Source organism: Sprattus sprattus, assembly GCF_963457725.1.
Source record: "Sprattus sprattus genome assembly, chromosome: 4".
NCBI classification, from domain to species: domain Eukaryota; kingdom Metazoa; phylum Chordata; class Actinopteri; order Clupeiformes; family Clupeidae; genus Sprattus; species Sprattus sprattus.
In genome coordinates this window covers 32,267,663-32,292,954 of record NC_137923.1, presented here as the reverse complement: position 1 = coordinate 32,292,954, position 25,292 = coordinate 32,267,663, and the positions used below count along the sequence as shown (strand labels likewise).

Sequence of the window (25,292 nt, the reverse complement as noted above, 5' to 3'; positions counted from 1 at the left end):
TCTTCACTCCCTAATGTTGACCTGATCTGCCTGGGTGAGAGACAGCATTCCTCACATACAGCGTGTGTCGCCGCCGTACACACCACAGTCAATCAAACTTTCATTAATGCAATAAAGGGTCACATCACTGTTACATCCCCTCTCAGATGGGCAATGCTACAGAGAGCTCAACGCACTGCAACTTAAGAAAACACATGCCACTAGACAAAACACAGCAAATTAACTTGACGACGTGACCTGTTTTGTCTATTTGCATGTGTTTTCTGAAGTTGAGTGTGTTGAACTCTCAGGGCCACCGTACAAATTCCTGACTACTGTCATTTATGGTCATTGACATCATCTCTTCACCTAAAGACCGTATCGATGGCTTCAACAGGATAGTCGCGAAGGTGAAAAGTCACCCACTCCCTCCCTTTCCCTCTCCCTTCATTCCTGACACAGACAGCACAGCTAAAGCCTGACACCTCTCACCATTCCTCTGTGCCTCCCTCGCTTTCTCACCTTTTGTTCTCCCAAGGAGGCACGAGTAAAACAAACAGCAGGCTGAGTGTGGCTGAGTGTGGGTGGCCGGACCCACGGCACAGCTATTCACAGGGATCTCCCCGCCTCTCCCAGAACCCAGCAGATGTTCTGGACTTCGGATCCAACATGATTCAATTTACTTTAAATTGTACATTTACACTTGAAGCATGTGTGTTGTTCAGAATATACCGTCTCACATAAAGCTTAATTCGTTTTTATTTGAGATAAACCCTTAACCCCTTGGTGCCGCTCCGTGTTAATATCGTTCTTATTCGAACGATGACGTTTTGGTGCCATGACAACGGAAAATAACATATTTTTGCAAAAACATTTTTTTTTTTACAAAACCTCAAGACCCATCCAATCATATTGCATGCATTTAAAATCCATTTTATTGATTGGCTAGTCCCACAGAGCTCGTCAAATCAAGCTACGCGAGTGACGTGACTGAGGTTAGAAAAAACAAACATGGCGTCCGCGAGTATGCGACACCTCAGAGAGAAACAGCGATTTTCAACACAAGAAGAGACAGCATTTCTAATGAATGATGAGTGGCCAAGAAACTAATGTACACAGTGGTCCTGGATGGATTTCTAGTGGAGAAAAAGTTTGAATTTTTACCGAGGATTGGAAGGAGAAACCGCCGGAGAAAAGTACTCCGACTGCGTTTCTATTACAAGGTACGTTTCATCATACACACACCAAACAAGTAGTCACTGAAATGCATGCTAGCTTTCCTCATTTGTTTCTCGGAGTAAATAATGAACTTTATCAAACCTTTGTATTTAGTATTGTGTTCGGCTATCAATTTGGCTAGATTTATAAGACATATGTGAGGGCGAACATTCACATGTTTCGTTTACCGCAAAGTACCGCTGACGCAAACGCACATTGTACTAATAGCGAACAACATGTTACTGGGTTTACATTTTAGCATTTGAAAGGCATAAGCAAGCAGGGACTAACAAGGCATTTAGAAGAAAAGATAAAGGAGTACTTCTTTTCCTTTCAAGATGTTTTTCTTACCTAATTCATGAAAAAAATGTGACTTACTTATGGTTTTAGTGTAGTTCTGTCAATATTTCGTTGTTGATTTGAGACCTCAAGGTTTTGTGTGCTTGTTATTTCAGCCCTGTACAATAATTAATAACTTGTATATATTTATGTGTGTGTAAATGAAGAATAGAAAAATGAACTGTTCCTTTTTCTGATCTGAATTGATTTTCAGCTTAGGTAATGGAATATTAGCCACGAGGAGAGCAGCGATGATGGTGCTCCTGAAAATCCGCCAGCCAACCCAAGACCACCGAGAGGGAGAGGTGTGAGACCAAGAGGGAAAGGGTCAAGAGGCCTACAAGCCAGGATAGTTGGACCTTTTAATATATTGACAAATTCCAGATCTGGGCTTTCTCTTTCAATGGACGCATTTTGAAAGGGCTGATGCAGAGCTTTGCAGCGCTCTTTGAAATGGTCAAGGAAAGTTCTGACTTCTCTGAGCTTATCATTTCCATCCTAAGCACTGGGGTCTACTACATGTAACATGGCCATAAGGGCTTTGAGGGTGAATGTTTGGCACCCTGTAGCCAGGCCAGGGGAGTTGACTATGCTCTCTGTTTGCTACAAATTATGTCAGATGTGGGATGGCTTCCCGTGAGGTCATCTGAGGCGTGGCCGTAAAACTGTATGAGGGACCCCCAGGTAGGTTGACACCTGTGTTAGGGGCCCCGTAGATGGGTAAAGCACATGTCTGTGTGTGTATGGGGGTGGGGGGGCACTCTTGATGGGAGAAGTACTCTTGGTGGATGCGCGAGGAATGCCTATGTGCATGAAGCGCAAGGGTGCACTTCCTGAAGTGGAGGGCAGTGTGACGGAGTGCTGCACTACAGATGAGTATAGTGCTCTGAATGCCACACTATGGAGCCTGGCTCATTGGTATGGCAGTCAGAGTGCATGTTGGCACCCTGTAGACCCAGGTTCAAATCTATGTGTGGGGTAACGCAATCTCCCATATTTGATCACACAGAATTATACTGGAATTTTGAAATGTACATAATGTGGAGGACGCCAGATATTGGGCTGTAACATTTGAGGTTTTGCTCAGATCAAGCTGAAATTTTACAGTGGTATGGCTGATTGATTATGCTTTGATTTGACGTTGAAATTTTTTAATAAAAATGTATACTTTGCTCTTCAGATGAGAAGTTGTACATAATTTATGCGCATAATTAATACAAATTTGCATAAATGCTATTTTTAATAAACAAATATATTTTAAAAATGAAAAAACTGTGTGCTGTGTTGTACTCCATACTTTTAGCTTTAAAATGATGTATCACACATTAATATATGTTACAAACTGTTCTTACACCACTGCTTTAATTGAAAGCACCCTAAATCGGTCATTTTAGGTGCTGGCAACAAAGGGTTAAATAAATTATTTCAGACCACTATTATCTTACTTTTGAGACTGTCCTGTCCAATTGGTAAATATTGATGAGCCCTTTTGTCCTTTTTCCACTTTTGCCTCAGGCCATTAATTGCCACACTGCAACACTTATCACAACATTCTCAGAACCTGTAAATGTAATAAGCTGTCACAGAGATCAGCCCTGGATGCTCTTGGTATTTATGGGTGTGTAATGTTCGTAAAGAAAGACCATGCATGTTCCAACCATACGCCTCGCTAGCGTGCTCGCTGCATTTAATCAAAGGACGGGAATAGCTGTGTCGAAGTGATTCATGCTAGAAACTTGATTCATGTACTAATTTATGGCATAGTTTAGTACTAACATTTACATTGCCCATTAATCATGGTACATTCAACCCTGCTACAAATTACTGTTTCAAACAGCAATTCTCTTGACCTGAAATGCTTTATTGCTGGCAAATTTTCAGTGGTCCCAGCACTCAGTTGGTCCCCTTAATAAATTAAGTTGTGGTGATGTATGTTAATTGCAGGCATTAGCACGCACCAGTATATCACCAGGAGTGTGGCGGCCACTTCTCACTGCTTTAGGAGATACTGAGGCGCTGCTGGACTCTATCCAGACCTCCCAAAGGTGTAGCCGTCCTGCAATGTCTTGGGCACTCTCTCACGTGGGAAATGTTCATGCCTGCGAGTCATGCTAATTAACTAACACCTTGAGGCCAACTAGCAGATGAATGCCAAGATTCTTGTCATGGCGTCCAAGGCAAAAGCTGAGTAGAGAGTTTAGGGAGTCTGGACATTTCAGGGCCATGTTTTGTTTGTTCTCTTCTCAGAATTGACAATCAGACAGGCAGACCACAATATTTTTTTGACTGACAGTTAAGCTACATCAGCATTACTGATCTCAAGGAGAACTGCGACCTATCCAGACAATGTATACCTCTGGTGAACACGCCCCCTTTCATTTACATTTAAATATTTTACCATAAATCTAATCTAGCGCTATAAAATGAGTAAAGCCCAGACAAGTAATTGAAATCTATATATCCAACCAAACTTGATATTAAGCCTAGATGTTTAATGTATGCCAAAACTTTCCACATGTTCCAATCAACTAGTTAGCTGAGAAGCAGGATTTGACATAAAATGAAAAATGAGGGAGATACATTTTAGTACTGTTCCATTAGTACTATACCATGTCTTTTTTAACCTGAGGATGAGGAGTGAGCTGAGCGACAGGCCACGAGCTGAGAAGTCAGCAGTCATACCGTGCGACATGATGCAAGGCAGAGCAACACAGCTCCAGCCCCCCCTCCACTCCTAAGCTAAGTATATCCCCTGCTGAGTGACAGGGAGCAGGATGATGATTATTGCATTTCCTAATTAAACTTTTCCATTTTTACCCGTCATCTTGCCTCGCGTCAGCTCAAACATTCCAAACAGGGTCACCCGCATTGGTTTCATGTCTGACATACATGCCGTGTCTATTCGTTTAGCCTGTAAATATCAACAGGTTTTTGGCATCATGGCCACCTCTGCGACCTGGCCACCATGGAGGCCACACTGTACACTGAGGCTAGAGGGTGAGATTCTCAAACCTGGAATTTTGGGAATGAGAATATATTATTAGAGGTCCCTGCGCTGGACTGTGTTCTGTTAGCGTCAGTCCGATACCCCAGAGGCGTTAGGCCAGTGGAGAGGGCATACCAGCTCCCAAGAGTTTCCTTTGACCCCCACCCTTTGGTCACTGCTCACCTTATAAACACTCGTGCCCCTGTGATCACACATGTGAGATATAATTCAATGAAACAAGCAGGAATCCAGCTAAGAATCCAGATGAAATTAAGACAAGAAAAGTGAGACTGGGAAAGCTGATAGACAGATGGCTTTTGGTCAGAAGACTAGGTGATGGATCCCAGTGGGTGCCAAAACAGATTTGCCATATGAACGAGACAAGAATAACCTCCAGGCCATACATCATCTCACCCTCAGGCTCCCGCGTGGCCATAAATCTGCACTGGCGGGGTGCTGGAGCAGAGAGGCTGAGCTGGGGTTCTAGCGCTCGGTCACCCCACAGACTCCAGCAGTGGCACCAGCTCACTTTAAATTCCCCAGGGACTGTCGACACCCGTGACAGGTCAGATCTGAAAACACCATTAGGAAGTGCACACCAGGAAGCAGGGGTGGGAGCTAGCTTCTCTTTCTCAGACAGTCAGGATGCCATCTGCGGGTTTGCAAGTTTGCGTTGCCTTCAGGTATATGGCCCACGATAAGCCTCTGCATAGAGTTACTACATATTCAGTCATTAGTATAATATGAGCATGGTAAGGTTAGCTGTTTTTCATGTTCATTTTCTGTTTGGTCTTCAAGTGTCAATAGACCAAAAGTGCGTCGTTGAAGGAGCAGGGTACTAGCTCTTTCAAGTGAGCAGGAAATAGCATCCTATTCCTTGCTCATAGTTCTCCCGTCTATATAAACCCCCTCTCTTGGTCTTCTCTGCTGCAGGAGCTTGCCACCCTGCTTCGAGGGAAACTCAGTGCAAGTGGAACCCCTAGGGTTATCAGTCCATCTTGGAGGGTGTAGAGTTACGGGAGGTTTTGAAAGCAGATCTGCTCAAGGGTTCTCTCCACGCACACCTGTCTGCTACCATTCCCACTTCCAGGCCCAGTGGTGTGCTGGAGCCGGCAGTCGGTCTCACAGGAAGTGGATTCCTGAGCCTCCCCACGATCATGTGACACTCACCCTGGCTTGGGCATTCTTTTGTGTAAAAGTAGTCTTTAATGCACGGTATCGTTAACATCCTGAGACCAGCGGTCTGTTTCTCCGAGTCTGGAGAGCTGCTCCAGGCAGATCTTAAACACCTTGTTGGTTCCAGATTTTGGGAGTTTGTCACTGCATGCTAAAGCTGTATGATCCTGTCTCATTCAAAGGACTCAACCTAGGCGTGAGGAAGTAAAAACTGTGCCAGCCACTACACAATGTCAAGTTGTTTCAAACATGCAGACAGAAACTGAGTTTGAACATGTTTTAAGGTAAAAGACCCTAAAGCTCCATGAGTCCAGGCTTGATGGGCCAAGTATGGGGTAGTTCACAAGCACTGGGGTAGTTCACAAGCGTGGGATAGTTCACAAGCACTGGAAAAGTCAAGCCTGTATTGAACTGATGGCCTTGAAATCAAAACCAGGTGACACAAGTCTAAGAGTGGCTTTACACGACAACGCTCCCGGCTGAAACCAACTAAATATTTTATCAGATGTGCCTTTCGTTTAGACGGCGACAGCGTTTTTGGGGCTTAAAAACGCACAAAAATGAACCCACCCTCCAGAGTGGAAATCTTAAAAACTCTCCACCGTCGCGTTCCCGTCTAAAGGGTTGAAAACGCAAAAGTGTGCTCTGAGCTGCTCACGCTGGCTATCCTTGCATACGCCTTGACATCATATCCATGTGCAGTACAGCCAAACAACAACAAACATGTCGGATTATTTCCATCAGTCGGAGATTCAAGCTGCTTTGATATCTATCCAGGAGTCATTTCAGCAAATAAGCCGAGTAATCACGGATATAACAGAACAGACAAGGCGCATTAATTACCTAGGGCAATTGTCTGTTACACTAGGTCTCGTAGCTTGACTGTTCTCTCCCTTGTATGTCGCTTTGGACAAAGGCGTCTGCTAAATGACTGAATGTGAATGTAAATGTACACGAACACTGCAAATGTAAGTGAATAAATAAACCCAATCGCGTTAAAATAGCCATAGTGGAATAGAATGGACACATAAACATGTTATAAGTTATATTTCACACACTTTTGCGCCACCGTGTGCATGCAGATTTCCACCCGAAGACGCTTGTCTAAACGTGAAATAAAAAGTGGGAACGCAACGGCAATTATGCAGTTGTAGGACTGCTCCTGTGCTTTCAGTTTGTGTTTATGATTGGAGGGATTACTCAAATATTAACAAGCTTTGTATACTTAGAAAAGTAGAACACATTCACACACACACACACACTCTCTCTCTCTCTCTCTCTCTTTCTCACTCTCTCTCCCTCATACACACACACACGCAGACACGCACACACTCACACACACTCACACACACACAAAGTGACAGGTATGCCAGACACACTGCATTTAAGACATGCTAATACCCACAGGCAGCTGACTCCATCAATTAATCTCTCCTCTGTTTCCTGTTACTGTGCTACAGTAGGCGCTGAGGGCCAATCAGAGGCCAGAATGAGCCATTACAGCCAGAGGAATGACTTTACATCTGTAAATCTGAGAGTCTGTACTCTTATCTTTTTGGCCTGAAGTCTTGCATTATTACACATGGAGAGGAAAGGTACAGAGAAATTGAGAGGAATAATTCCCAGCAGAATGTTGATCTCTCTCCCTATCTGTCTCTCTCTCTCCCTCTTTCATTATTCCTTCCTTTAAAGAAGGTAACTAGGAAATATAAGATTCGGTATTTTAGCCTGCCAGGGTTGTAGTGACTTTTTTTTTTTTGCCAGAGACCGAAAATGCTTTATGACAGATAAGTCTCTTTGGCATCAAGATAGGTGGCAACATCCAGCTGACATGCTGCCAGGATGCTTCCCACACCAACACCCCTCAAGGTGGAGAGGATGCTGGGTGGACTGCAAGATAATTCAGGGGGAACTCTGGGGGACTTTGTCCTCAACAGGAGCTTGATATGCTTGATGGCTTAAAACTACAGCTCAAATTAAACTTCCAGGTTCTATCAAAATGTGGAAATACGTCAGATTTGGCTGGAGCACCATCCCTACCTCTACTAATGATGCTTTGAATCTAATGAGAGCAAGCAGACTTCAGTGTGGTAACAACAACTGAAGCGCAAAAACATTTTACAACCTACCGTTAAGACTGCATAGATTCTAGCTCTATGAATCTCTTAGTCAGTTTATGTGCCCATGGTATTCTGCCTCTAGCATTCTTCCTCTGATGTTTTCTGACTGATCAATCTCCTCACTCCCACACAAAGGCAGTTTGGCCAACAACTTCTCATCTTCCAACAAAGCCCAGGTCAACCTGCTAGGACTTGTCCGGAGAGCCACTATAACCTCCAGCTTAATCACATAAGGGGGGTAGGGTGGGAGTTGGAGAGAGAGGAGATGGGTCAATCCCTCAGGCCACGGGCCACTTTATGGCTTTCTCTGTGACCAGGAAAAACAGAAAGCCATTAAGTCGTGTCAACATCCAGATGTACCTCACATACTCACTAACCATACACACCTGGCACTGAACAGCCAGTGTGGTTCTCAAACCGGACTGTCAAATTGCAACTGTTGTTTGAGGTTTTATTGGGAAGCTTTGTTCCACTCCTCTGTGCAAACCATAGATAAACTGACACAAAAGGTGTACCCCATAGCCCAACCTAAAGACTAAGGACTCACAGATGCTAAGATAACACTGGAGGAATCTGAGAGATTTACAGCTCAAAACACAGGAATTGTATTTAAGTAGCTACTGGGTGGTCATTCTCAAATGATGCAAATCATCTTTTAAGATGAGAGAAAAAGTAAAAGCAGAAACTGCCCCAAAATTGAATATACTCAATACATTTGATTAAATACTCTTTGACCTTTCATTATGGTATGTGGTCCATACCTGTAAAGTCAAATGAAGATATTATATTAAGTTGACTCCAATTGTTGTAAGTGAATGATGCCAATGGAAAATGCAAAGGCAATACACTTGTCTGTGCACTATGCTCTAAAATCCTTTGCAGAAATAAGGGTTTGCTTTGACACAAAAGCCGCAAATTAATAAATGTGAGTGACTAAGTGCAGCTCCACCATCTACTACTATATATAAGCAGGCACGGTCGCATGGGGGGGCTCCCCTCTCTGGCCATCAGTGGTGTCTGATGTGCTTCTCATCTACGGAAAACTCTGCAAGATAATTGTGGCAGAAAAGCCCAAGCAGATAGTTATGAAACTGAAGACGACAGTGCCATGTGACACCTGACCAAAACTGAATTCCTGGGGAATATAAATACACCGTGGCTCTGAAATCTAAATCCATCCTGCATAGTCTCCCTCCAAAGAGGGGGTGAATGATCTGCTATTAAGCACCACACAGACCGGTGATGACAAGCAAAAATAAAAAATAGTTCTAACAGCGGCTTCATTTCTAACATCCTAATCACGATGAAGTGACCTGCATAAGTTCATTTCACACTAAAAGCTGGAAGCTGGATGAGTGTGGTGCTGACATACACTTTAAAAAAGGTTTTAGAAATGTACTTGCACGGACTCACGTGCTAACACTATTCTTGGATTGAGTTATATTCAAATGGACAGGAAATGCTTGGGATACTTTTGTCAATGTGGCTGGCAACATACATTTCATGGTATCACTGCCAACCATAAAGAGAGCAGAGTACTATTGACAAATCCTGGCTGAAAACCAATTGTTAAGGTGACAGTAAAATTCGGAAAGGCTTTTCACCGTTGGTCTAAGTCTTAGACTCTAAGAGGAGAACCCCGGGCTGATGTGCCTTCTGACCCCTTTCTTCTCCTTTCTTCCCCCTTGCCCCACACCCTCCTTCCCCCCTGCCCCCACCCTCCTCTTGGCAGTAGGAGTGTGTGTGTTTGGGGAGAGAGTGAGGGGCTGCCAGTCATGGCCAAATGCTCTAAGCCTTTGTGATGCAAACATTATAGCATGACTGACATAGCCCACCTCCCTCTGCTCAGCCCCTCAAACAAGCCAAGATTGTTAAGAATGGAGGCCACGACACCTGCTGTGTTACATTGGACTTTGGAGTAAAAGTCTAAACACTGAGACTTGGCTACACACAAAATTGTTAGGTAAAAAAAAATCTTACCATTGTCCTCAACGGTGAAGTAGAAGATGTCACTTGTGGCATTGCTACCATCCAGCAGTACATAACAGATCTTCATTTCATCAATGTCAGCTGAAGAGTAATAGCAGATGAAAATTAGATAACTGAAAAAAAGAAGTGCTTAAACACATTTCCTACATAATGATATTATCCTTCCAAACTACAAAAATGCATCAGCTCAGGTTGTTTGCTTAAAATGTGTCAGAAATCGTATCAGCTTCATTTTGCACATTCAGTAGATATGATTTTGTTAGTGTTTTCCAGATGCTTAGGCTACAGTGTAAATTATGAAAATGATGCATATGTCTAACTCTTAAAACATCCAGAAGAAACAGAAGGTTGCTTACCTTGTGTGAAGGTCTTGATGCTGTCGTTGCCTTGGGCCGTGTTGATGATGAACCCATGCTGAGGAGGCTCAGCCACTGAGAACCTGAGCACTTTCCTTGGGCTGTCTCTGTCCTCAGCCTTCAGGGCTTTGCTGGTGATCAAGAAGCCCAGGTGCCCCGTGTGCAGTGCCCTCAGAGTTGGTGCTGCCTTGTTCACCAGAATTTGTGGTACGCCGTTATCAACAGTGTTGATCCGAATGGTCATAGTCTGGGGCTTTCGGGTCTCATAGACTGTGTCAGGAAACAGATAGAAATCTGTGTGTGTTCCATCTGTAACGGTGAATGAGAAGCTGTCCTCGTTTGTCTCTGTGCCGTCATGATTGTATGTGATGAGGTTTTCATTCAGGTCCTGTTTGGTGAATGTGGTGACAGGCTGGCTGCTGTTAAACAGAAGTTGACCGTGAACAGGCACTTGTGTGACCACAAAGCGGAGCATATTGTCCGGTGTGTCGCGGTCTTCAACAGTCAACTCAAAAGGCGTGATCAACTTGGACTCTCCCTCCTCCACCACCAGCATGTTAACAGTCAGGACTGGCTTCTTATTGTCCACATCAGTGATCGACACTCTGAATGTACGGAAGACAGGGTTGTAGCCATCTGTCACCTCAAACTCAAAGCTGTCCATCTTCATCTCATCATCAGAAGTGTGGATGTAGTAGACTTTGTTTCCTGCAAGCTGTAGTTGTGTGAATGTGGAGATGGGCACACCTGGAAGGTCTGTGCACTCCAGGTGACCTCTGCTGGGGGCACGTGTAATGCTGAAGGCCAGGAATTCATCTGGGCTGTTGAGGTCAGTTGTGCTCAGAAGATCAGTAGTCAGGGTCACCTTGCCTCCCTCCTTGAGGGTTACACCTTTGTTGATGACATCAGGGAAGACCATGTCAATGCTGCCAATGTTTATGTAGAAGTAGCGGTCGATGAGGGGGTTGATGCCGTCCGTCACATCAAATTTCATAAGGTCACGGACTCCCTCCTGACCTATGTGAACATACTGGATCAGTCGTTTGTCAAGCTCTTCTTGTGTGAAGTTCTTCCCGATTGATATGTTGCCAACCACGTCTCCATGTTTGGTGATGCGCTGGAGGTAGCCCTGTCCAGGCCCGTGGCGGATTATATAAGTGAGGCCCTTATCTTCAGAGTCAAGGTCGGTAGCTTTCAGGACCCTGTTGCTGATTACTTTGGTCTCTCCGATTTCAACTTCCAGACCATCATTGATTGCCATTCTGGGTGTCTCATCATCAACAGGAATGACCATGATGAGCACCTTCTTCTCAACAGTGTGCTTGCCATCAGAGAGTCTGATTTCAAAGCTGTCCTCCTTAGTTTCTGAGTCATCATGCTCGTAGACAATGTTGGAAGCCTCCTTTATTTGCTCCAGGGAGAACTTAATCACCTGGGAAGTTCCAGAGCTCATCTGTTGGACAATGCTGCCATGCTTGGGGTTTTTGATGATCTCAAATTCAAGCTCATCCCCAGGGATGTCTAGATCAGCTGCGTTCAGGATGGGTGTGTCGATCACAAGGCTCATGCCTTCCATCACCACAAACTCTCGTACAAAAATCTCAGGCTTTTCATCGTTGGCGGGCACAATTACAATGGGGAAAAAATGTCGCTCAGAGAAATTGATACCATCTGAACAGCGGAATGTGAATCTGTCCTCCACTGGCTCCACGCCTTTGTGGATGCTCTGGACGTAAATGATATGGCCTAGGCCGACATCCTTTAGGGTGAAGGCCGTGATGGCAGTACCTGCTCTAGACTTCTCTGAGCCCACTGCTGGAGAGATGTTTTCTACGTAGCCTGATGTTGACTGAACGATGATAGTGCACAAGATGTCATCATTGTTGGTGTCTACATCCTCAGCCTGAATGTGCTCAAGAGTGATGGCATTCTTCTCCCCTTCCACCACCAAAAACTGCTCCCCGACAAACACGATAGGAGGGATGCTGTCCAAAGGCAGAACGGTGACCATCACTGTCACCCCCTGGACCTTGTTACCTCCGACAACCCACTCTTCGGACATGTCAGATATAGTGAGATTGAAAGAGTCGTGCACCTTATAAGGCCCTATTTCACCACTGGTGTGTGCATATACAACAACTCCATTGATGATGTCTTGCTGTGTGAAACGCTCTGCTAGCGCCCCATTCACCAAGATCTCCCCCAGCCTGGGTGGTTCTTCCACAATAAATGTCAACATCAGGTCATCTGTATCTTCATCATGACCCTGGATGACATTGCTAGTGATCTCTGTCGCCCCGTTCTCCAGCACGTTAATGGAGGCTCCCAGGAGGCCAGCTGGTAGCATGATGGTGGGCGTCTCATCATCAACGGGTCTGATGCTGATTTTGATGATGATGGACACTTCATGGAAGCCATCACTCACATCTACTTTGATCTCGTCAGTGAGGGATTCCTCACCACCATGAATATAGGCCAGACGACTACTTTCAATGTCTTCAAGCATAAAGGTCTCGTCTTTTGACATATCTATTCCTAGGTACTGCAACTGCCCATATCGAGGAATCTGGGTAACAGTGAACATGATATTCTCCAGTTCTGTGTCCTGATCCGAAGCATCAAGCTCTTTCTTGGTGATGATGTAGGTGCCTCTCTCCAGCACAGTGAAACCGGTGTTGGTGATCATTGGAGGCTTGTTGTCCACAGGCTGCAAGAAAATTGTGAAGAGGCCATCAACTGCATTACCAGCTGTGTCCTCAACTATGAATGTGAACTGAAGCACTTTGGGTGTGATGCCCAGCTCCTGGTCTGGGGGTTTGTAGGCCACTTTGTGGTGATTAATCTGGGCTTGAGTGAATACAGTGATAACTGAATCAGGACTATCAGTAAGGACTATGTTACCCAAGGGCACTGGGTTGTTTTCATCTGTGTCCATAGGGACCATTTTGATGGTGTACTTTAGATCTCTGTCATCACAATCGAGGTCAGTGTAGCGAAGGAACTTCTTCTTGAAAGGCGTTAGCTCGTATTCTTGCACGGTCATATGGAGGGTGGTTCCAGGGTAAAGCTCTGGGGGTAGGTCATCAACTGGTTGAATTTTAACAATAAAAGTGTGTGGGCCTGACTGGTTTGGTGGGTCGTTGTCGTCCTGGACATGGAACACTAACTGATCTACCACAGTGGTGGTACTGTGAGGCCCAGTGTGGCGGTAGAACAGCTTTCCGTCTAGAATGTCCTGCTGAAACCATTCTGTCACAACCTGTTCAAACATCTCGTCTGTCTCACTGAACTTCCAGGTGGACGGGTCAGCCGGAGGCTCCACCTGCCTGAGAAGCAGCTCTCCAACAGTTGAGTAGGGAGCCTCCAGTATAAACTTAATGGTGGAGTCCTCAGAGTCTATGTCTGTTGCACTCAGTATAAAGGGGGAAATCTGCATCATCTCATTCTTCTGGAGTACAATGCCAGTGTTGGCATTAATAATAGGTGGCTCATCGTCAGTGGGGGCAATGGTGATGGGGAAGAGGAACTCAACTTCATTACTGCCATCGGTCATTCTGAAAATAATGTTGTCACTGTATGTGTCGCTGCCATCGTGCTGGTACACAACGATACCTGCGTCCAGATCAGCTGGCGTGAAGAACTTGCGCTGGGACCCCAGCACTGTCAGCTCTCCATGTTTCAGACCGTCAACAACAGTGATCCTCACATTGTCTAAATTGTCTTCATCACTGATCTCTAAGTTATGATCACTGGACAAGGGTCTGGACTGACCCTCGAACAGCAGCTGCCCCGTGTTTTTAGTGGCCACAGGTGCCAGCGTGTTCATGGGCTTGACCACAATCATGAAAGCGAACGGGTCAGACACGGCACCTTCAGTGTCCACTATTTCAAATTCAATCTGAAAAATTCTCTCCACCTCTGAATCTTCAGAGGGTGGCTTGTAGGCTATTTTCAGGTCTCTAACGTCTCTCTGATAGAAAGATGTGATAGGCAGGTTCTGATCATCTGTACTGATTATAAATCCCTGCTGAGGGCCCAGGGGAGAGGTAATGTTAAATATCAAGTCATCTGCATTTGTTTCAACATCCTCAGCAGCCAGCATGTCACTTGTAAGGGCAGTCATCACAAACTGATCTATTTCCATCATCATCATTGCAACAAAGCTGGGCTTCGGAGGGGTGTTTTCAGAGCCCTCTTTAATTCTAACCATGACATGAAAATGTTCCTGCTGAATGGTGTTGCCGTCATTGTCATGTACCTCTACTAACATGGGGACATAGTCTCTGTTTGGTGTGTTGGTTGTGGCTGTGTGCTGGTATCGAATGCCCTTCTTAACAAACTCAGCACAGTCAACCATTTGTCCATTTAAAGAATTATCTGAAAGTTTGCCATACCTGGGAAGCCCGCCTGCACCGGCCAGCGTTGTTACCTTGCAGTTTGTGACACCATCTTCATATGCAAACTCAAGGCCTTTTTTATCAATGGGGTTGCTCTGTCCATTCAGTTTGTCCACAACCAGGGGCATGTTTCGGGTCAGAACCTCCAGCTGCTGAAAGACCACCTCCACTTCCAACATGAAAGGCACAACCACTGTGTCCGTCTGTGAGTCATACCTCAGCTGGAGTTTCACCCGATCTTTGCTGGGGCTCCGGGGTCCAAAATGTGTATACTTCACCTCCTCGGGGCCAAAAGAGCAGGGAAACTTCTTTGGGCTCAACATTCCAGGCTTCTGTGCCAGTGGGTCATTGTCCAGGACTGTGATGTGACAACGATCTCCAGGCTGCACCTCGGTCACCAGGTCATGAATAGGGTCCAGGTAGACAGAGCGCCCAAAGGGGACTCTGATCCCATTGTTTGCTACTAGAATTGAATCAGCATTAGGTCCGGATCTGTGTCTGTACAGGTAAGCTGGGTTGAACGGCTCCGCTTGCACAGTTGAGAGGCAGCAGCCGACACAAAAAAGTGCAAACAGACCAAAAGCCCATGCTTTAGAAAGTCCAGTCCTTTGCAGACAACCAGCCATATCCACAGCCAGCTGCGCTGCAGCAAATGAACAGTTTACAAAAACTATAAAACTTCAAAAAGGCAGCAGGCAGTTCATTAAATGTAGATTATGTCTTCTGTTCAGTTATCCCCCTTTCTCTCCTTCTCACTCTTGCTTTGACTCTCTGTGTGGCCACACACTCATACACGCAGGGCAAGTGTCCCAACTCCACTAAAGGTCCGCAGGTAATACACATGCACTGACAGTGCTAAGCTCCACCCCAGTACTGCCCTCTCACACGACTAATTTAAGAAAGTCAAGCCAAGAGTCCCCTAAATACGCCCTCCCCCTTATACCCTTCTCTACTCACCCACCGTCTTCCTTGCAAAAAAAAAAAAATCACAGATTGACAGGGAATGATATTGTTCACCAGCGGTCAACCGGCAGTCACGTGAAAACATAGTGTTTATGTGTATCTTTTTTCTGACAAAACTTAGCTTTTATAACATTTTAAAAATATATAATTGCTCCACGTATCCAAATAAAACGAAGGCATTTTATTAACAACATTTGAAATGGGCTCATCAGCGAATATAGCATGACGTTTAGAAACGAATAGTTATCAGGATCACTGAGTTTGTCGAGAGGGATGCCACCACCGACCTTTAAAAAATATATATTTTATGTTTTTCATGAAAAAAAGAACAACCTGCAAGAAATAACAGTCGCATTATAAATACATAATTTTAGATTTTTTTTTAAGGGCAACGAATGTTTTTGAAGGGCATACATTCAATAAATAGTAGCGACAGCGCTCTCTATCGGTCAAACGTATAGCATCATCTTGTACAAATTTGTTGCGACAGCAGCCCATTCATTTAAAGGAGTAGGATGAGTGGAGATGAACCTGAGTATCTTTCTTTTGTTATCTGATTGATTGCTAAACGATGTATTAGGCCACGTACCACTGATAACAAGACAAAAATAAAAATGTTTCTGATATTGCTCTGGCATGACTTCAATACCAGGCTAATGATTAGGACATACCTTTGCTTTTTTCTGTTCGGTGTCTTAATGCATGATATGCTAATGCATTATCAGGGACCAGTTGATGACATAATAGTATCATAAGACCATGGTAGATTTGCCTCTACCAAGTCTCTTTGTTTGAAGCAGTTGTTGGGTGGTTCCTGTGGAATGTGGTGTTTATGGGAGAGCAGGCTGGCTTTCACGTGCCTGCACCCCAGTGAGGGTGACCCCATAGGGACACTGCGGCACCGAAGGCTCCCCAGCACCCACAGGCAGCTGTCCAGACAGGTGTGCATTCAGACACTGACCCTAAACTTCCTGGACAGACAGAGGGCAAAAAGCCTTTCTGGACAATGCAAATGTTTATTCAAAACCGGAAGGATATAGAGGCATAGGACAACACCACACATGAGTTAGAGAGGAATAGGGCAACGCCACACATGAGTTAGAGAGGAATAGGGCAACGCCACACATGAGTTAGAGAGGAATAGGGCAACGCCACACATGAGTTAGAGAGGAATAGAGGCAAAGGGCAACACCACACATGAGTTAGAGAGGCATACGAAAACACCACACATGAGTTAGAGAGGCATACGAAAACACCACACATGAGTTAGAGAGGCCACATTTGTGGCATTTTTGCTTATAGAAAGTGCTTCGACACATACTTAATTTTTTCGTTCCCAAGGAAATGTTTGATCAGAGACAGAAGCACATGAGGAGTAACAACACAGCATTTGGTGCTAATTGCATTATAAAGAGACAAATGTGCACATATTTGGTGATAGAACATGGACATCATGTTTCAAAGTGACCCAATGAAATGCCAGTGGAAGTTGGCAACACCCGATATAAATGATTCCTAGTAAGTCCAAATATATCCTTTGCGGTTACTGTCACCTGGTGTTGTATTTAAATACAGTGATGGAAATCCCCCACTGTATCCCCTCTGTACACCCCCTGCCACCTACCATGAAGACGATGGCTTTAATCTCATGATGCGACATATGATCTGAGCTTCAGAAAACCCGTCCTCACAGTGAGTCTTCAGAATGCGGACACCTGGTATGTTAAGTCCTCTACTGAACAGAAAGTGTGTGATCTTGAGTGTTATCTGTGAAGGTGGGCATCCTGTAGCTTCACTTGTACGATGAGCTGAAGGAATTCGGCCAGATACTTCAGTCTATGTCATGAGTTTGGTGTGCGGTCACGTCAAGATATAAATACTCTCTTTCCATTTCTGGAGCAATGTTTTACATGGACCTTTCGGATCTGCAGTCCACCTGCACATGCCCAGTGAAATTATGGAGCCCATGCATTGATTTTCTGTGTGTCACGATTTTTTATTGCATCCTGTTTTTTAATGCAAAGGGAAATATTGATTTCTGACAACTTAATTATAGTAGTTTATTGACTTAAGAAACTCTTCTCTATCTATCACAACTCTTTCATACAAAAGGAATAAAAAACCTTTCATAGCTACTACCCACAATCACTTCCTGTAACTCTTTTATCATTTGTGGCAATCAAAATGCATGTTCCAATATTCCATAAAGGGAACAATGCGGGATATATTTGTCACATAGAGGAAGTTTAATAGCAGGGACATGACTGAAAAACGCATGGAGCGAGCTTCATTCAAATCTGACACCTTCAATGGTATGAACCAAAATAAATGCACCTCTTTGTCTACTAAATGGTTTGCCTCAGAACTACAAACAACCCCTACTGCTATGTCCCTGCACCAAAGCCCTGTCCACACACACACACTGCATACCCAAGATACCATGAACATCAGTGCATCCATTTCAAACAGGTCATCTCATTACATGGCAATAATAGAACCAAGTCCTCTCCGTCTCAACCCCATGTCTCATCCACTGAGCCTCACACATGCAGCCACAAGTGACACAAACTGACAGTAGAATATGTAACTATGGAAACAAACAAACCTTTTCTTTATATCTGTAATCCATCTATGCAACCACTGTTTCCCTTCAATATTTCCCGCAGGCTTGTCTGTTCTCTTTACATCTTGGGTTAACCAGACATAAATAAAAGCATATTTATGCACTTCCTGCGTTTGTATTCATAATGGACATGTTTTAATATCAAATGAATCTGGGAATCACTGCCTCCCCCTGCAGTGTCAGTCAGTAAAACAAACGGGCCTTTCAGGTGTGGAAGGAAGGCATGGGGAGGTCTGGGGCAGAGTCCAGTGTGTTCTGAAGCTCGTGCCCAGCACTGCCTTCTCTTCCTGGAACAGACACGATGACAGAGCCCTTTAATCAGCAGTGATGGATGTAGGGCTCCGCTGGCTCTCCGATAAGGTGCTGAAGAGAGAGGGCACCAGTGGATGACAGATGATTGACTTTGCAACAGTTTACAAAGACGAGTATGCAAAATACTTTGCATTGGAATTTTATAATGAAAGTTCAATGTTACCAGATTTGCCTTTTGTGCAACTTGATAAAGCCTTGCCCTGCTAAATTATATGGTCAGCATCGATTCTCTTCCTGTATCTCTTCTCTGAGTAAAACAGAAGTTCCACATGCATGCCTGTCATTCGCACACAGATCAGCAGTGTCAGTGGGCCTTATCATCAGTGAACATCTCATAACCGGAGCAAACACGTACGTGACTGAGCAAACGGATGTGTTGATGGACTGCCTGTGTCCAGCTGTGCAGGACTCTGCATCATCCGCTCAGGACACACGTAGACACCTTACACTAGTGTGACAGCACCTGGAACAGATGTCGTGGCCATGTCAGTGCATTTCTGATGTACTGGGAATCTGGTGTCACTTCAATAGCAGCTTGACATGAGGAGGTCAAAATAAGATAACATCTATCAGGCCAGCCCCACATTTTGAAACGTCTTGCAGGTAGTACTTGTACAGACTCCCCAATGAGGCTTTAAATGGAAGCTATTGGAGAAACATTTAGCAGGGATACCATGTCACACAGCCCTTTAAACTGGAGGGGATTAGCATGTGGCCTGTGATAAATAAGGAGAATACACGAGAAGAGGAGGGGTGACTCACCATGAACATTCTAAGCCTATGACTTAGATTCCAAGGGAAGCTTAGAAGTGACAAAACATGACAACTGGAGGCTTGATGGACCTTAATGGAAATCAGGCCCATTGGTCTGACTGTGAAGATTGAAGGTCTTTTGACCTTTTTCTTCTTGTCTTTGTGAGTGTGTGTGTGTGTGGGTGTGTGTGTGTGTGTGTGTGTGTGTGTGTGTGTTTGTGTGTCGGTGTGTGTGTGTGTTTTTGTCTGTGTGTGACGCGGTGTCGAGAGGAAGGCGTCCTTAAATAATATGCAGCTGTTCAGAGAGGAAATCCCACTAGGAGCGATGCTAGCCTCACAAACTCTCCTGAGGCATGGCTGAACATCCCTATATATGTCATAGTGTTCTGTGGCTCAATGTAAGCATGGCTAATGCCTGTCTTTACATTAATACACACAGTGCATTTAAACTTCCCTGTTTCATGTGATCATGCATTCAGTCATTTAGTCATTTAGTCATTCAGTCATTCATTTATTCAGTTATTCTGTTATTCTGTTATTCCATCTCCGGCTTGCAGTATCCATGATGACATTGTCCAGACCAGGTCACATGAGGTCATTCTCCCCATGCTTGGAGAAGTCCTTAAAGGCCATAGTAGCTATTCTGGCTTCATCACTCCACATAAAAAAAGAAAACAGGGCAGCGTTGCTACCTCTCTTGCAGAAATAACTTCCCCAGAAGGAGAGTGGCCCTTTCTCTTTGCTTTCGCACATCGCAGCATCTCAGGCATGCGCTACCCCCGAAATAAGTCCCCCTGTATAAATAGCCAAACCCCAGATATCCATCCTCTCTTCCACAGGGGCACACAGTGGGTATGCAGGCTGGTTTTCCTGCCCCCTCTCCCCGCTGGCATGGAGCCCCCATGACTGTGGTTGTGCCCCCATTCCGCATGCCGCCCAAGCTGCCATGGTGTGGCATTTGGGCAGTTTATTAGCAGATAAGGCCTGCTTACTGCCCTAAGTTCAGGGGTTTGGTTGCTGTGCAATGTGTCTCTAACTAGGATCCAACAGAAGGTCCATAGAAACAAGCTTAATTTAGCAGCCTTGACTTATAATTTTTAAAGAAAAAGGAATATATACTGTGAATATTTCTAATGTTTATTTATATTTAATAAAAATTAATATTTCTGGTCCCTTTTGAAAGTTTAGTGATTACAAAAACAGCCATGTCATGATGCCTTGTGAAAGTGTCTTTGTCTTTGTTATAGAGGTCTATTTTGATAGTGAGAGTGCTAGATCATTATTCACTGAAGTCCCATTCACTGAGTTCAAAATGTGTTTGCACTCAGCGTGTGGAGTGACATGAGAGCATGTACACCTGGAGACTGTCTCCGTGTGAACAGCACAAGCCCAGAGGGAAGAGCAAAGGGATTATGTTTACCAGAAGACAATCCGCACTGTGTTGAGAGTCTCAAGAGCTTCACTGACACGTGCAGTAGTCTAGCCCACAGGTGGACAGCCGGTTTCCCGGCACAGATCAGAAACTACTTTCCACCTGTAACATCCTGAACAACTACTCCTAGATCCCTGGACAGGACCTCTACCATTCTTCACATCTTTAACGCTTATGTCTGGGGGGCAAGGATGAGTGTTTGACAGACATTACTGTGTAGGGACAGCACGTGTAAATACATTTTGTCCATATTTGGAGAAATAATTTCCACTCTATGGTTGTTTTTGAATGACAGCAAAAAGTAATTCAAAGACTCACTTTATTTATGGTAAACATTTGTTTTTCAAAATGACATTGGAATGGGCAAAGTCATTTTCAGAAACCAAGCAAGTAACAATATATTTTACACAGGAATAGCAAGAATCTAAAATCTAAACAACATCAAAGAAATGCATCCAAAATATGACTACAATAATTTCACACAATAAATTCAATTTGCACATGAAAAAGTAAAACAACAATGAAGAGTTGTGAAGAGAGGGTGAGAAAGTACATTTCAGGTGAAATGGTTGCAATACATCTTAATCCTTGGAAACATTCTTTTCATCAGGCTCAGGCATCTGCAAAGAAATAAATGTGCATATCATAAGGTGACAGTTTAGACTTTACAGCACACCATTCCTACCAATGCACAGCTCTCTCTCTCTCTCTCTCTCTCTCTCTCTCTCTCTCTGTTTTCTCCATGCTTACGTGCCCTTTCACATGACTTTTAACCTCAAGGCACGTAACATCTGTTTGAGCAAAAGAATACCTTACCTTTGTAATACCTTTAAAAGACCTGATTGATGCTAAACCAAGAAGGCCTTAAGAGCTGGAGTTGACTAGGAAATTCACCCTTTAATATGGGCCATTCTACCGAATTGGTGCAAAGTCAGGTCGGAAATATTTTGATTTTTTTTATGTTTTATTCCCAAAACTTTGTCCGTATGTATATTGTACCATATCTAAAGTACACTTATCTAGTAAAAGAACAGTCAATTTTTATATTGTATTTTCAGAATGTGTTGGAATGTTTTTCCTCTTCCAAAAATTGTCACTACCGAAACATCACATTTACTATAGTAAAAAAGTATTATTATTGACCTGTTCAGATTGTGTTTCCTTCCCTTCTCTGAAGAGTATTTTTACAAATATTTCTTGAAGGTTTTCACAATGAAATCCATAAAAATGAATTTTTTATCAAATTTTCAAGTTCAATTTATACAATTCATCAAAATCTAAGTGCAATATTTCTTTGTAAAATGCAAAATACTGATCATATTGATTCCAGAGTTGTTAATTGATGAAATTGAACATACATTAATCCAATCAGTATCATAACATTTTAGTTGATTACTCAATATACTTAATTTTTTACAAAACATCCTGTGTTTCGGTAGTGCTGCACTGTTTCGGTAGTGACATCCAGTGTTTTGGTAGTGACTGCACTGTTGGATGGATGTTCATTTCTCTCCCAAAATCTTCCAAAAGGTGCTCTGGGCCGCCCTTTAGTCCACACAACACATTTATTTAAAAATTATGGGATTGAACTACTTACCATTTCATTTTGTCACTACTGAAATCATCAGGTCACTACCATATGTTTCGGTAGTGACTGTTTCGGTAGTGACAATTCTAGCTAACTTTAAGCATAAATAAAGAATTCTAACAAGCACACGGCATGCAAACACATCTTTGAAGAGGTGAACACACATACAAACATAAGATTTTCCATGAAACCCCAAAAGGTTTACTTAATTGAAGAAAACATGCGTTTCGGTAGTGACAATTCTTAAGGTTACACGTCGATTTTCAGACTTTGGAACACATTTATATAAAAACTATGGGATTTAGCTACTTACCATTCAACCATGAGGGTCAGAGATGCAGTGTCACTGCATGGTCAAAAATGCAGAGTCGTGGCTAAAACACAGGCTCAGCCAATGGACTAAAACTCTTGTGTTTCGGTAGTGACACGAAAACTAGGGACATGATTTTTTGAGTATAGAAAATTGATTTAAAAATTAAACCCACAATAAATCTAAATATTCCAAGTTCTGTTTCAACCCAATCATAAAGATCTTTGAAATTAAATCATTGAAAAAAATCTAAAAAAATTGAAAAGTGTTATTTAAAGGCATTGAAATTTAGATGTCAGGGTTGGGGACAGCTACTTCCCAATAGAAAGTACCCTATAAATGATGATTTTGTATATATTTAGCTTATCACTATCTCATGAAATGCATTGGGTTTATATAGACCATAACATTTTCTAATTAAATATCTATGCCTAAATACCTAATTGTTTTGTAAATAGTTTTTTATTGTTGAGGGACTGCATATTACACGAATTCGGTAGAATGGCCCATATATGAGACACCAATGCTGACAGAATGCAATAAGATAAACAAGTGAGGGAACATCTGCGAGGAATATTTAATAGTATCATGGACATTGTATCTGTATCACCTATCAGATGCCTGGTCTTAATTATTTTATTTTTTTTTTCTGTGAAGTTTTCTGTGTGTTTTAGCGGAGATTGACATAGAGGTTTATGCTTGTAACTGGAATCCTCTTTGTGTTTGTGACGCAAAGCTATTTCACAGTATGCCAGTCAAGTTGGGCGATTGAAAATGTACTATGAATGTACTAATAGCATCCAATGGTTTGGATTTTTAACGTTCACACAATTGCTCTGAGAGTGATACCCAACAATATCGCTCTTCATGACATTATTGTTGTGATGTGAGCTGAGGACAATGCCCTTGTTATGCGATAGAGTGATATTTAGAACAATAGTATTTACAGTTATTGTTATAGTTATCATTGGCAGCGTGGACAGGAATGGAGAGCAGAATATAATTCAATATCAGAAACCTGTTTAGATAAAACTGCTTAATCTTTGACGGTTTAAGAGCAGATCAACTACTTTTACTAGTTGCTGGCTCAAAGGGGCTCAGTTTAAAACTCAATTGCCAGTTTCCAGCAGGCTTTTACAATCGGCAGTAAACCTATTAGTAGAGCACCTCAGGACATTAGAACAGACACTTTTTTTCTCCTTAAGAACAGACACTTAACCCTGTATCCTAGAGCTCTCATGGTCATTATCTCTGCTCGATGTGATAGAAATGTACAAACACACAGACACACACACACATACAGACACAGACACAGACACAGACACACACACACACGCGCGCACGCACACGCACACGCACACGCACACGCACACACACACACACACACACACACAGACACACAGACACGCAGACACACACACAGACACACACACACACACGCACACACAAACAACAGACACACAGACACACACACAGACACACACACACACACACAACACAGGGAGATGAGAGAGAGAATCTAAACAGACTTTTGAGAGTTTTCTTCCTCTCAGTGCAGATGGGGAGGTGAGATGGAGAGGTGAGGTGCTCTGAGCGGATGAGGGGTGTGACCCGCCTCTGTGTGTGTCAGGAATGCAGCGCTGATGCTGTGGACTGATAGAAGCAGGTGAATGTGTCCAGCTGTCAGCGAGCGCCTGATCACAGCAACTCACCAGGCCCGAGACCACCACCAGAATTCACAACGGGGACAGCACCGTGATGAACTAGTGTGCTTGTACACAGGCAGAGTTCACTCTGTTCATTTCTAGAAATCACAAGCACATAAAACTATATGCTAGTGTATTTTAGGTGTAAATATCCCCCAGATGATATGGTGTTTTCACATGTTAGATTGAATCTGGTCTCTCATGGGTAACTATCCTGGTCTCTCTGCAGCTGCACACAGTGCTAAATGTTCTTCATGGTTCTGGTGGCATCAGTGATGAGAACAAAGAGAACCAATACGATTCCACCTGACCTGTACACTGTCAGATGTTTTATGTGTTTGGAGGTGTACTGTTCTGAACCATGTAAACTACTGAAAATAATATTGGTCAGCCCTGCCCTGAATGACTAATGCCTAACCTTTCAACAACAAGTATGGAAGAAATACTTAATTATTCCCAGAGGGGAAATTGGGTCATGCTACAGCTGCTCATGTTTAGGAAAAAGTGTGAAACGAACGAGAGCAACAGCAACAAGCAGCCGTCCAGGTCAACGCCTGCGTTCCTGCGTCTTGGTGGAATGTGTGTGAGTGAGAGTGTGCCTGAGAAAGGGAACTCATCCCTCATGGTCACTGAGGAGCCTTTAATTAGGCTGACGTGACATTTGACCCCTCATTCAGCTCCAACCAAGACAGACCTCTAAAGGTCAAGGAATACGATTCCATCTGACCTGTACACTATCAGATGTTTTATGTGTTAGGAGGTGTTCTGTCCTGAACCATGTAAACTACTCAAAATAATATTGGTCAGCCCTGCCCTGAATGACTAATGCCTAACCTTTCAACAACAAACTAAAAAGGAATGAATAAGCTCTGCTACCAAATGAGGTTTAATGACTTAAGAAATCACAAATCTAAGGACACTCACCCTTTGGTTTAAGTCCACCGTTGTGAAAACGCAGACTTCTACTTTATATTTCAGTGATATAGAATACTAGCCTTTCTCTCTGGTCTTAACCTCTTAGCTATGCTCTGCACTGTGTAAAGTA

At 43.5% G+C, this 25,292-nt stretch overlaps 1 protein-coding gene across 1 annotated transcript in view; it reads right to left on the bottom strand.

The window, feature by feature from the left end:
- The window catches only part of frem3 (Fras1 related extracellular matrix 3), a 33,939-nt gene extending 18,574 nt beyond the window's left edge, over positions 1-15,365 (bottom strand). The window contains exons 1-2 of the mRNA XM_080837220.1: positions 10,164-15,365; positions 9,799-9,888 (exon numbers count right to left, since the gene is read on the bottom strand). Coding sequence (XP_080693346.1) covers positions 9,799-9,888; positions 10,164-15,186 — 5,113 coding nt within the window. The 5' untranslated portion in view covers positions 15,187-15,365. The remainder of the gene's footprint in view (positions 1-9,798; positions 9,889-10,163) is intronic.
- Between the last annotated feature and the right edge of the window lie 9,927 nt (positions 15,366-25,292).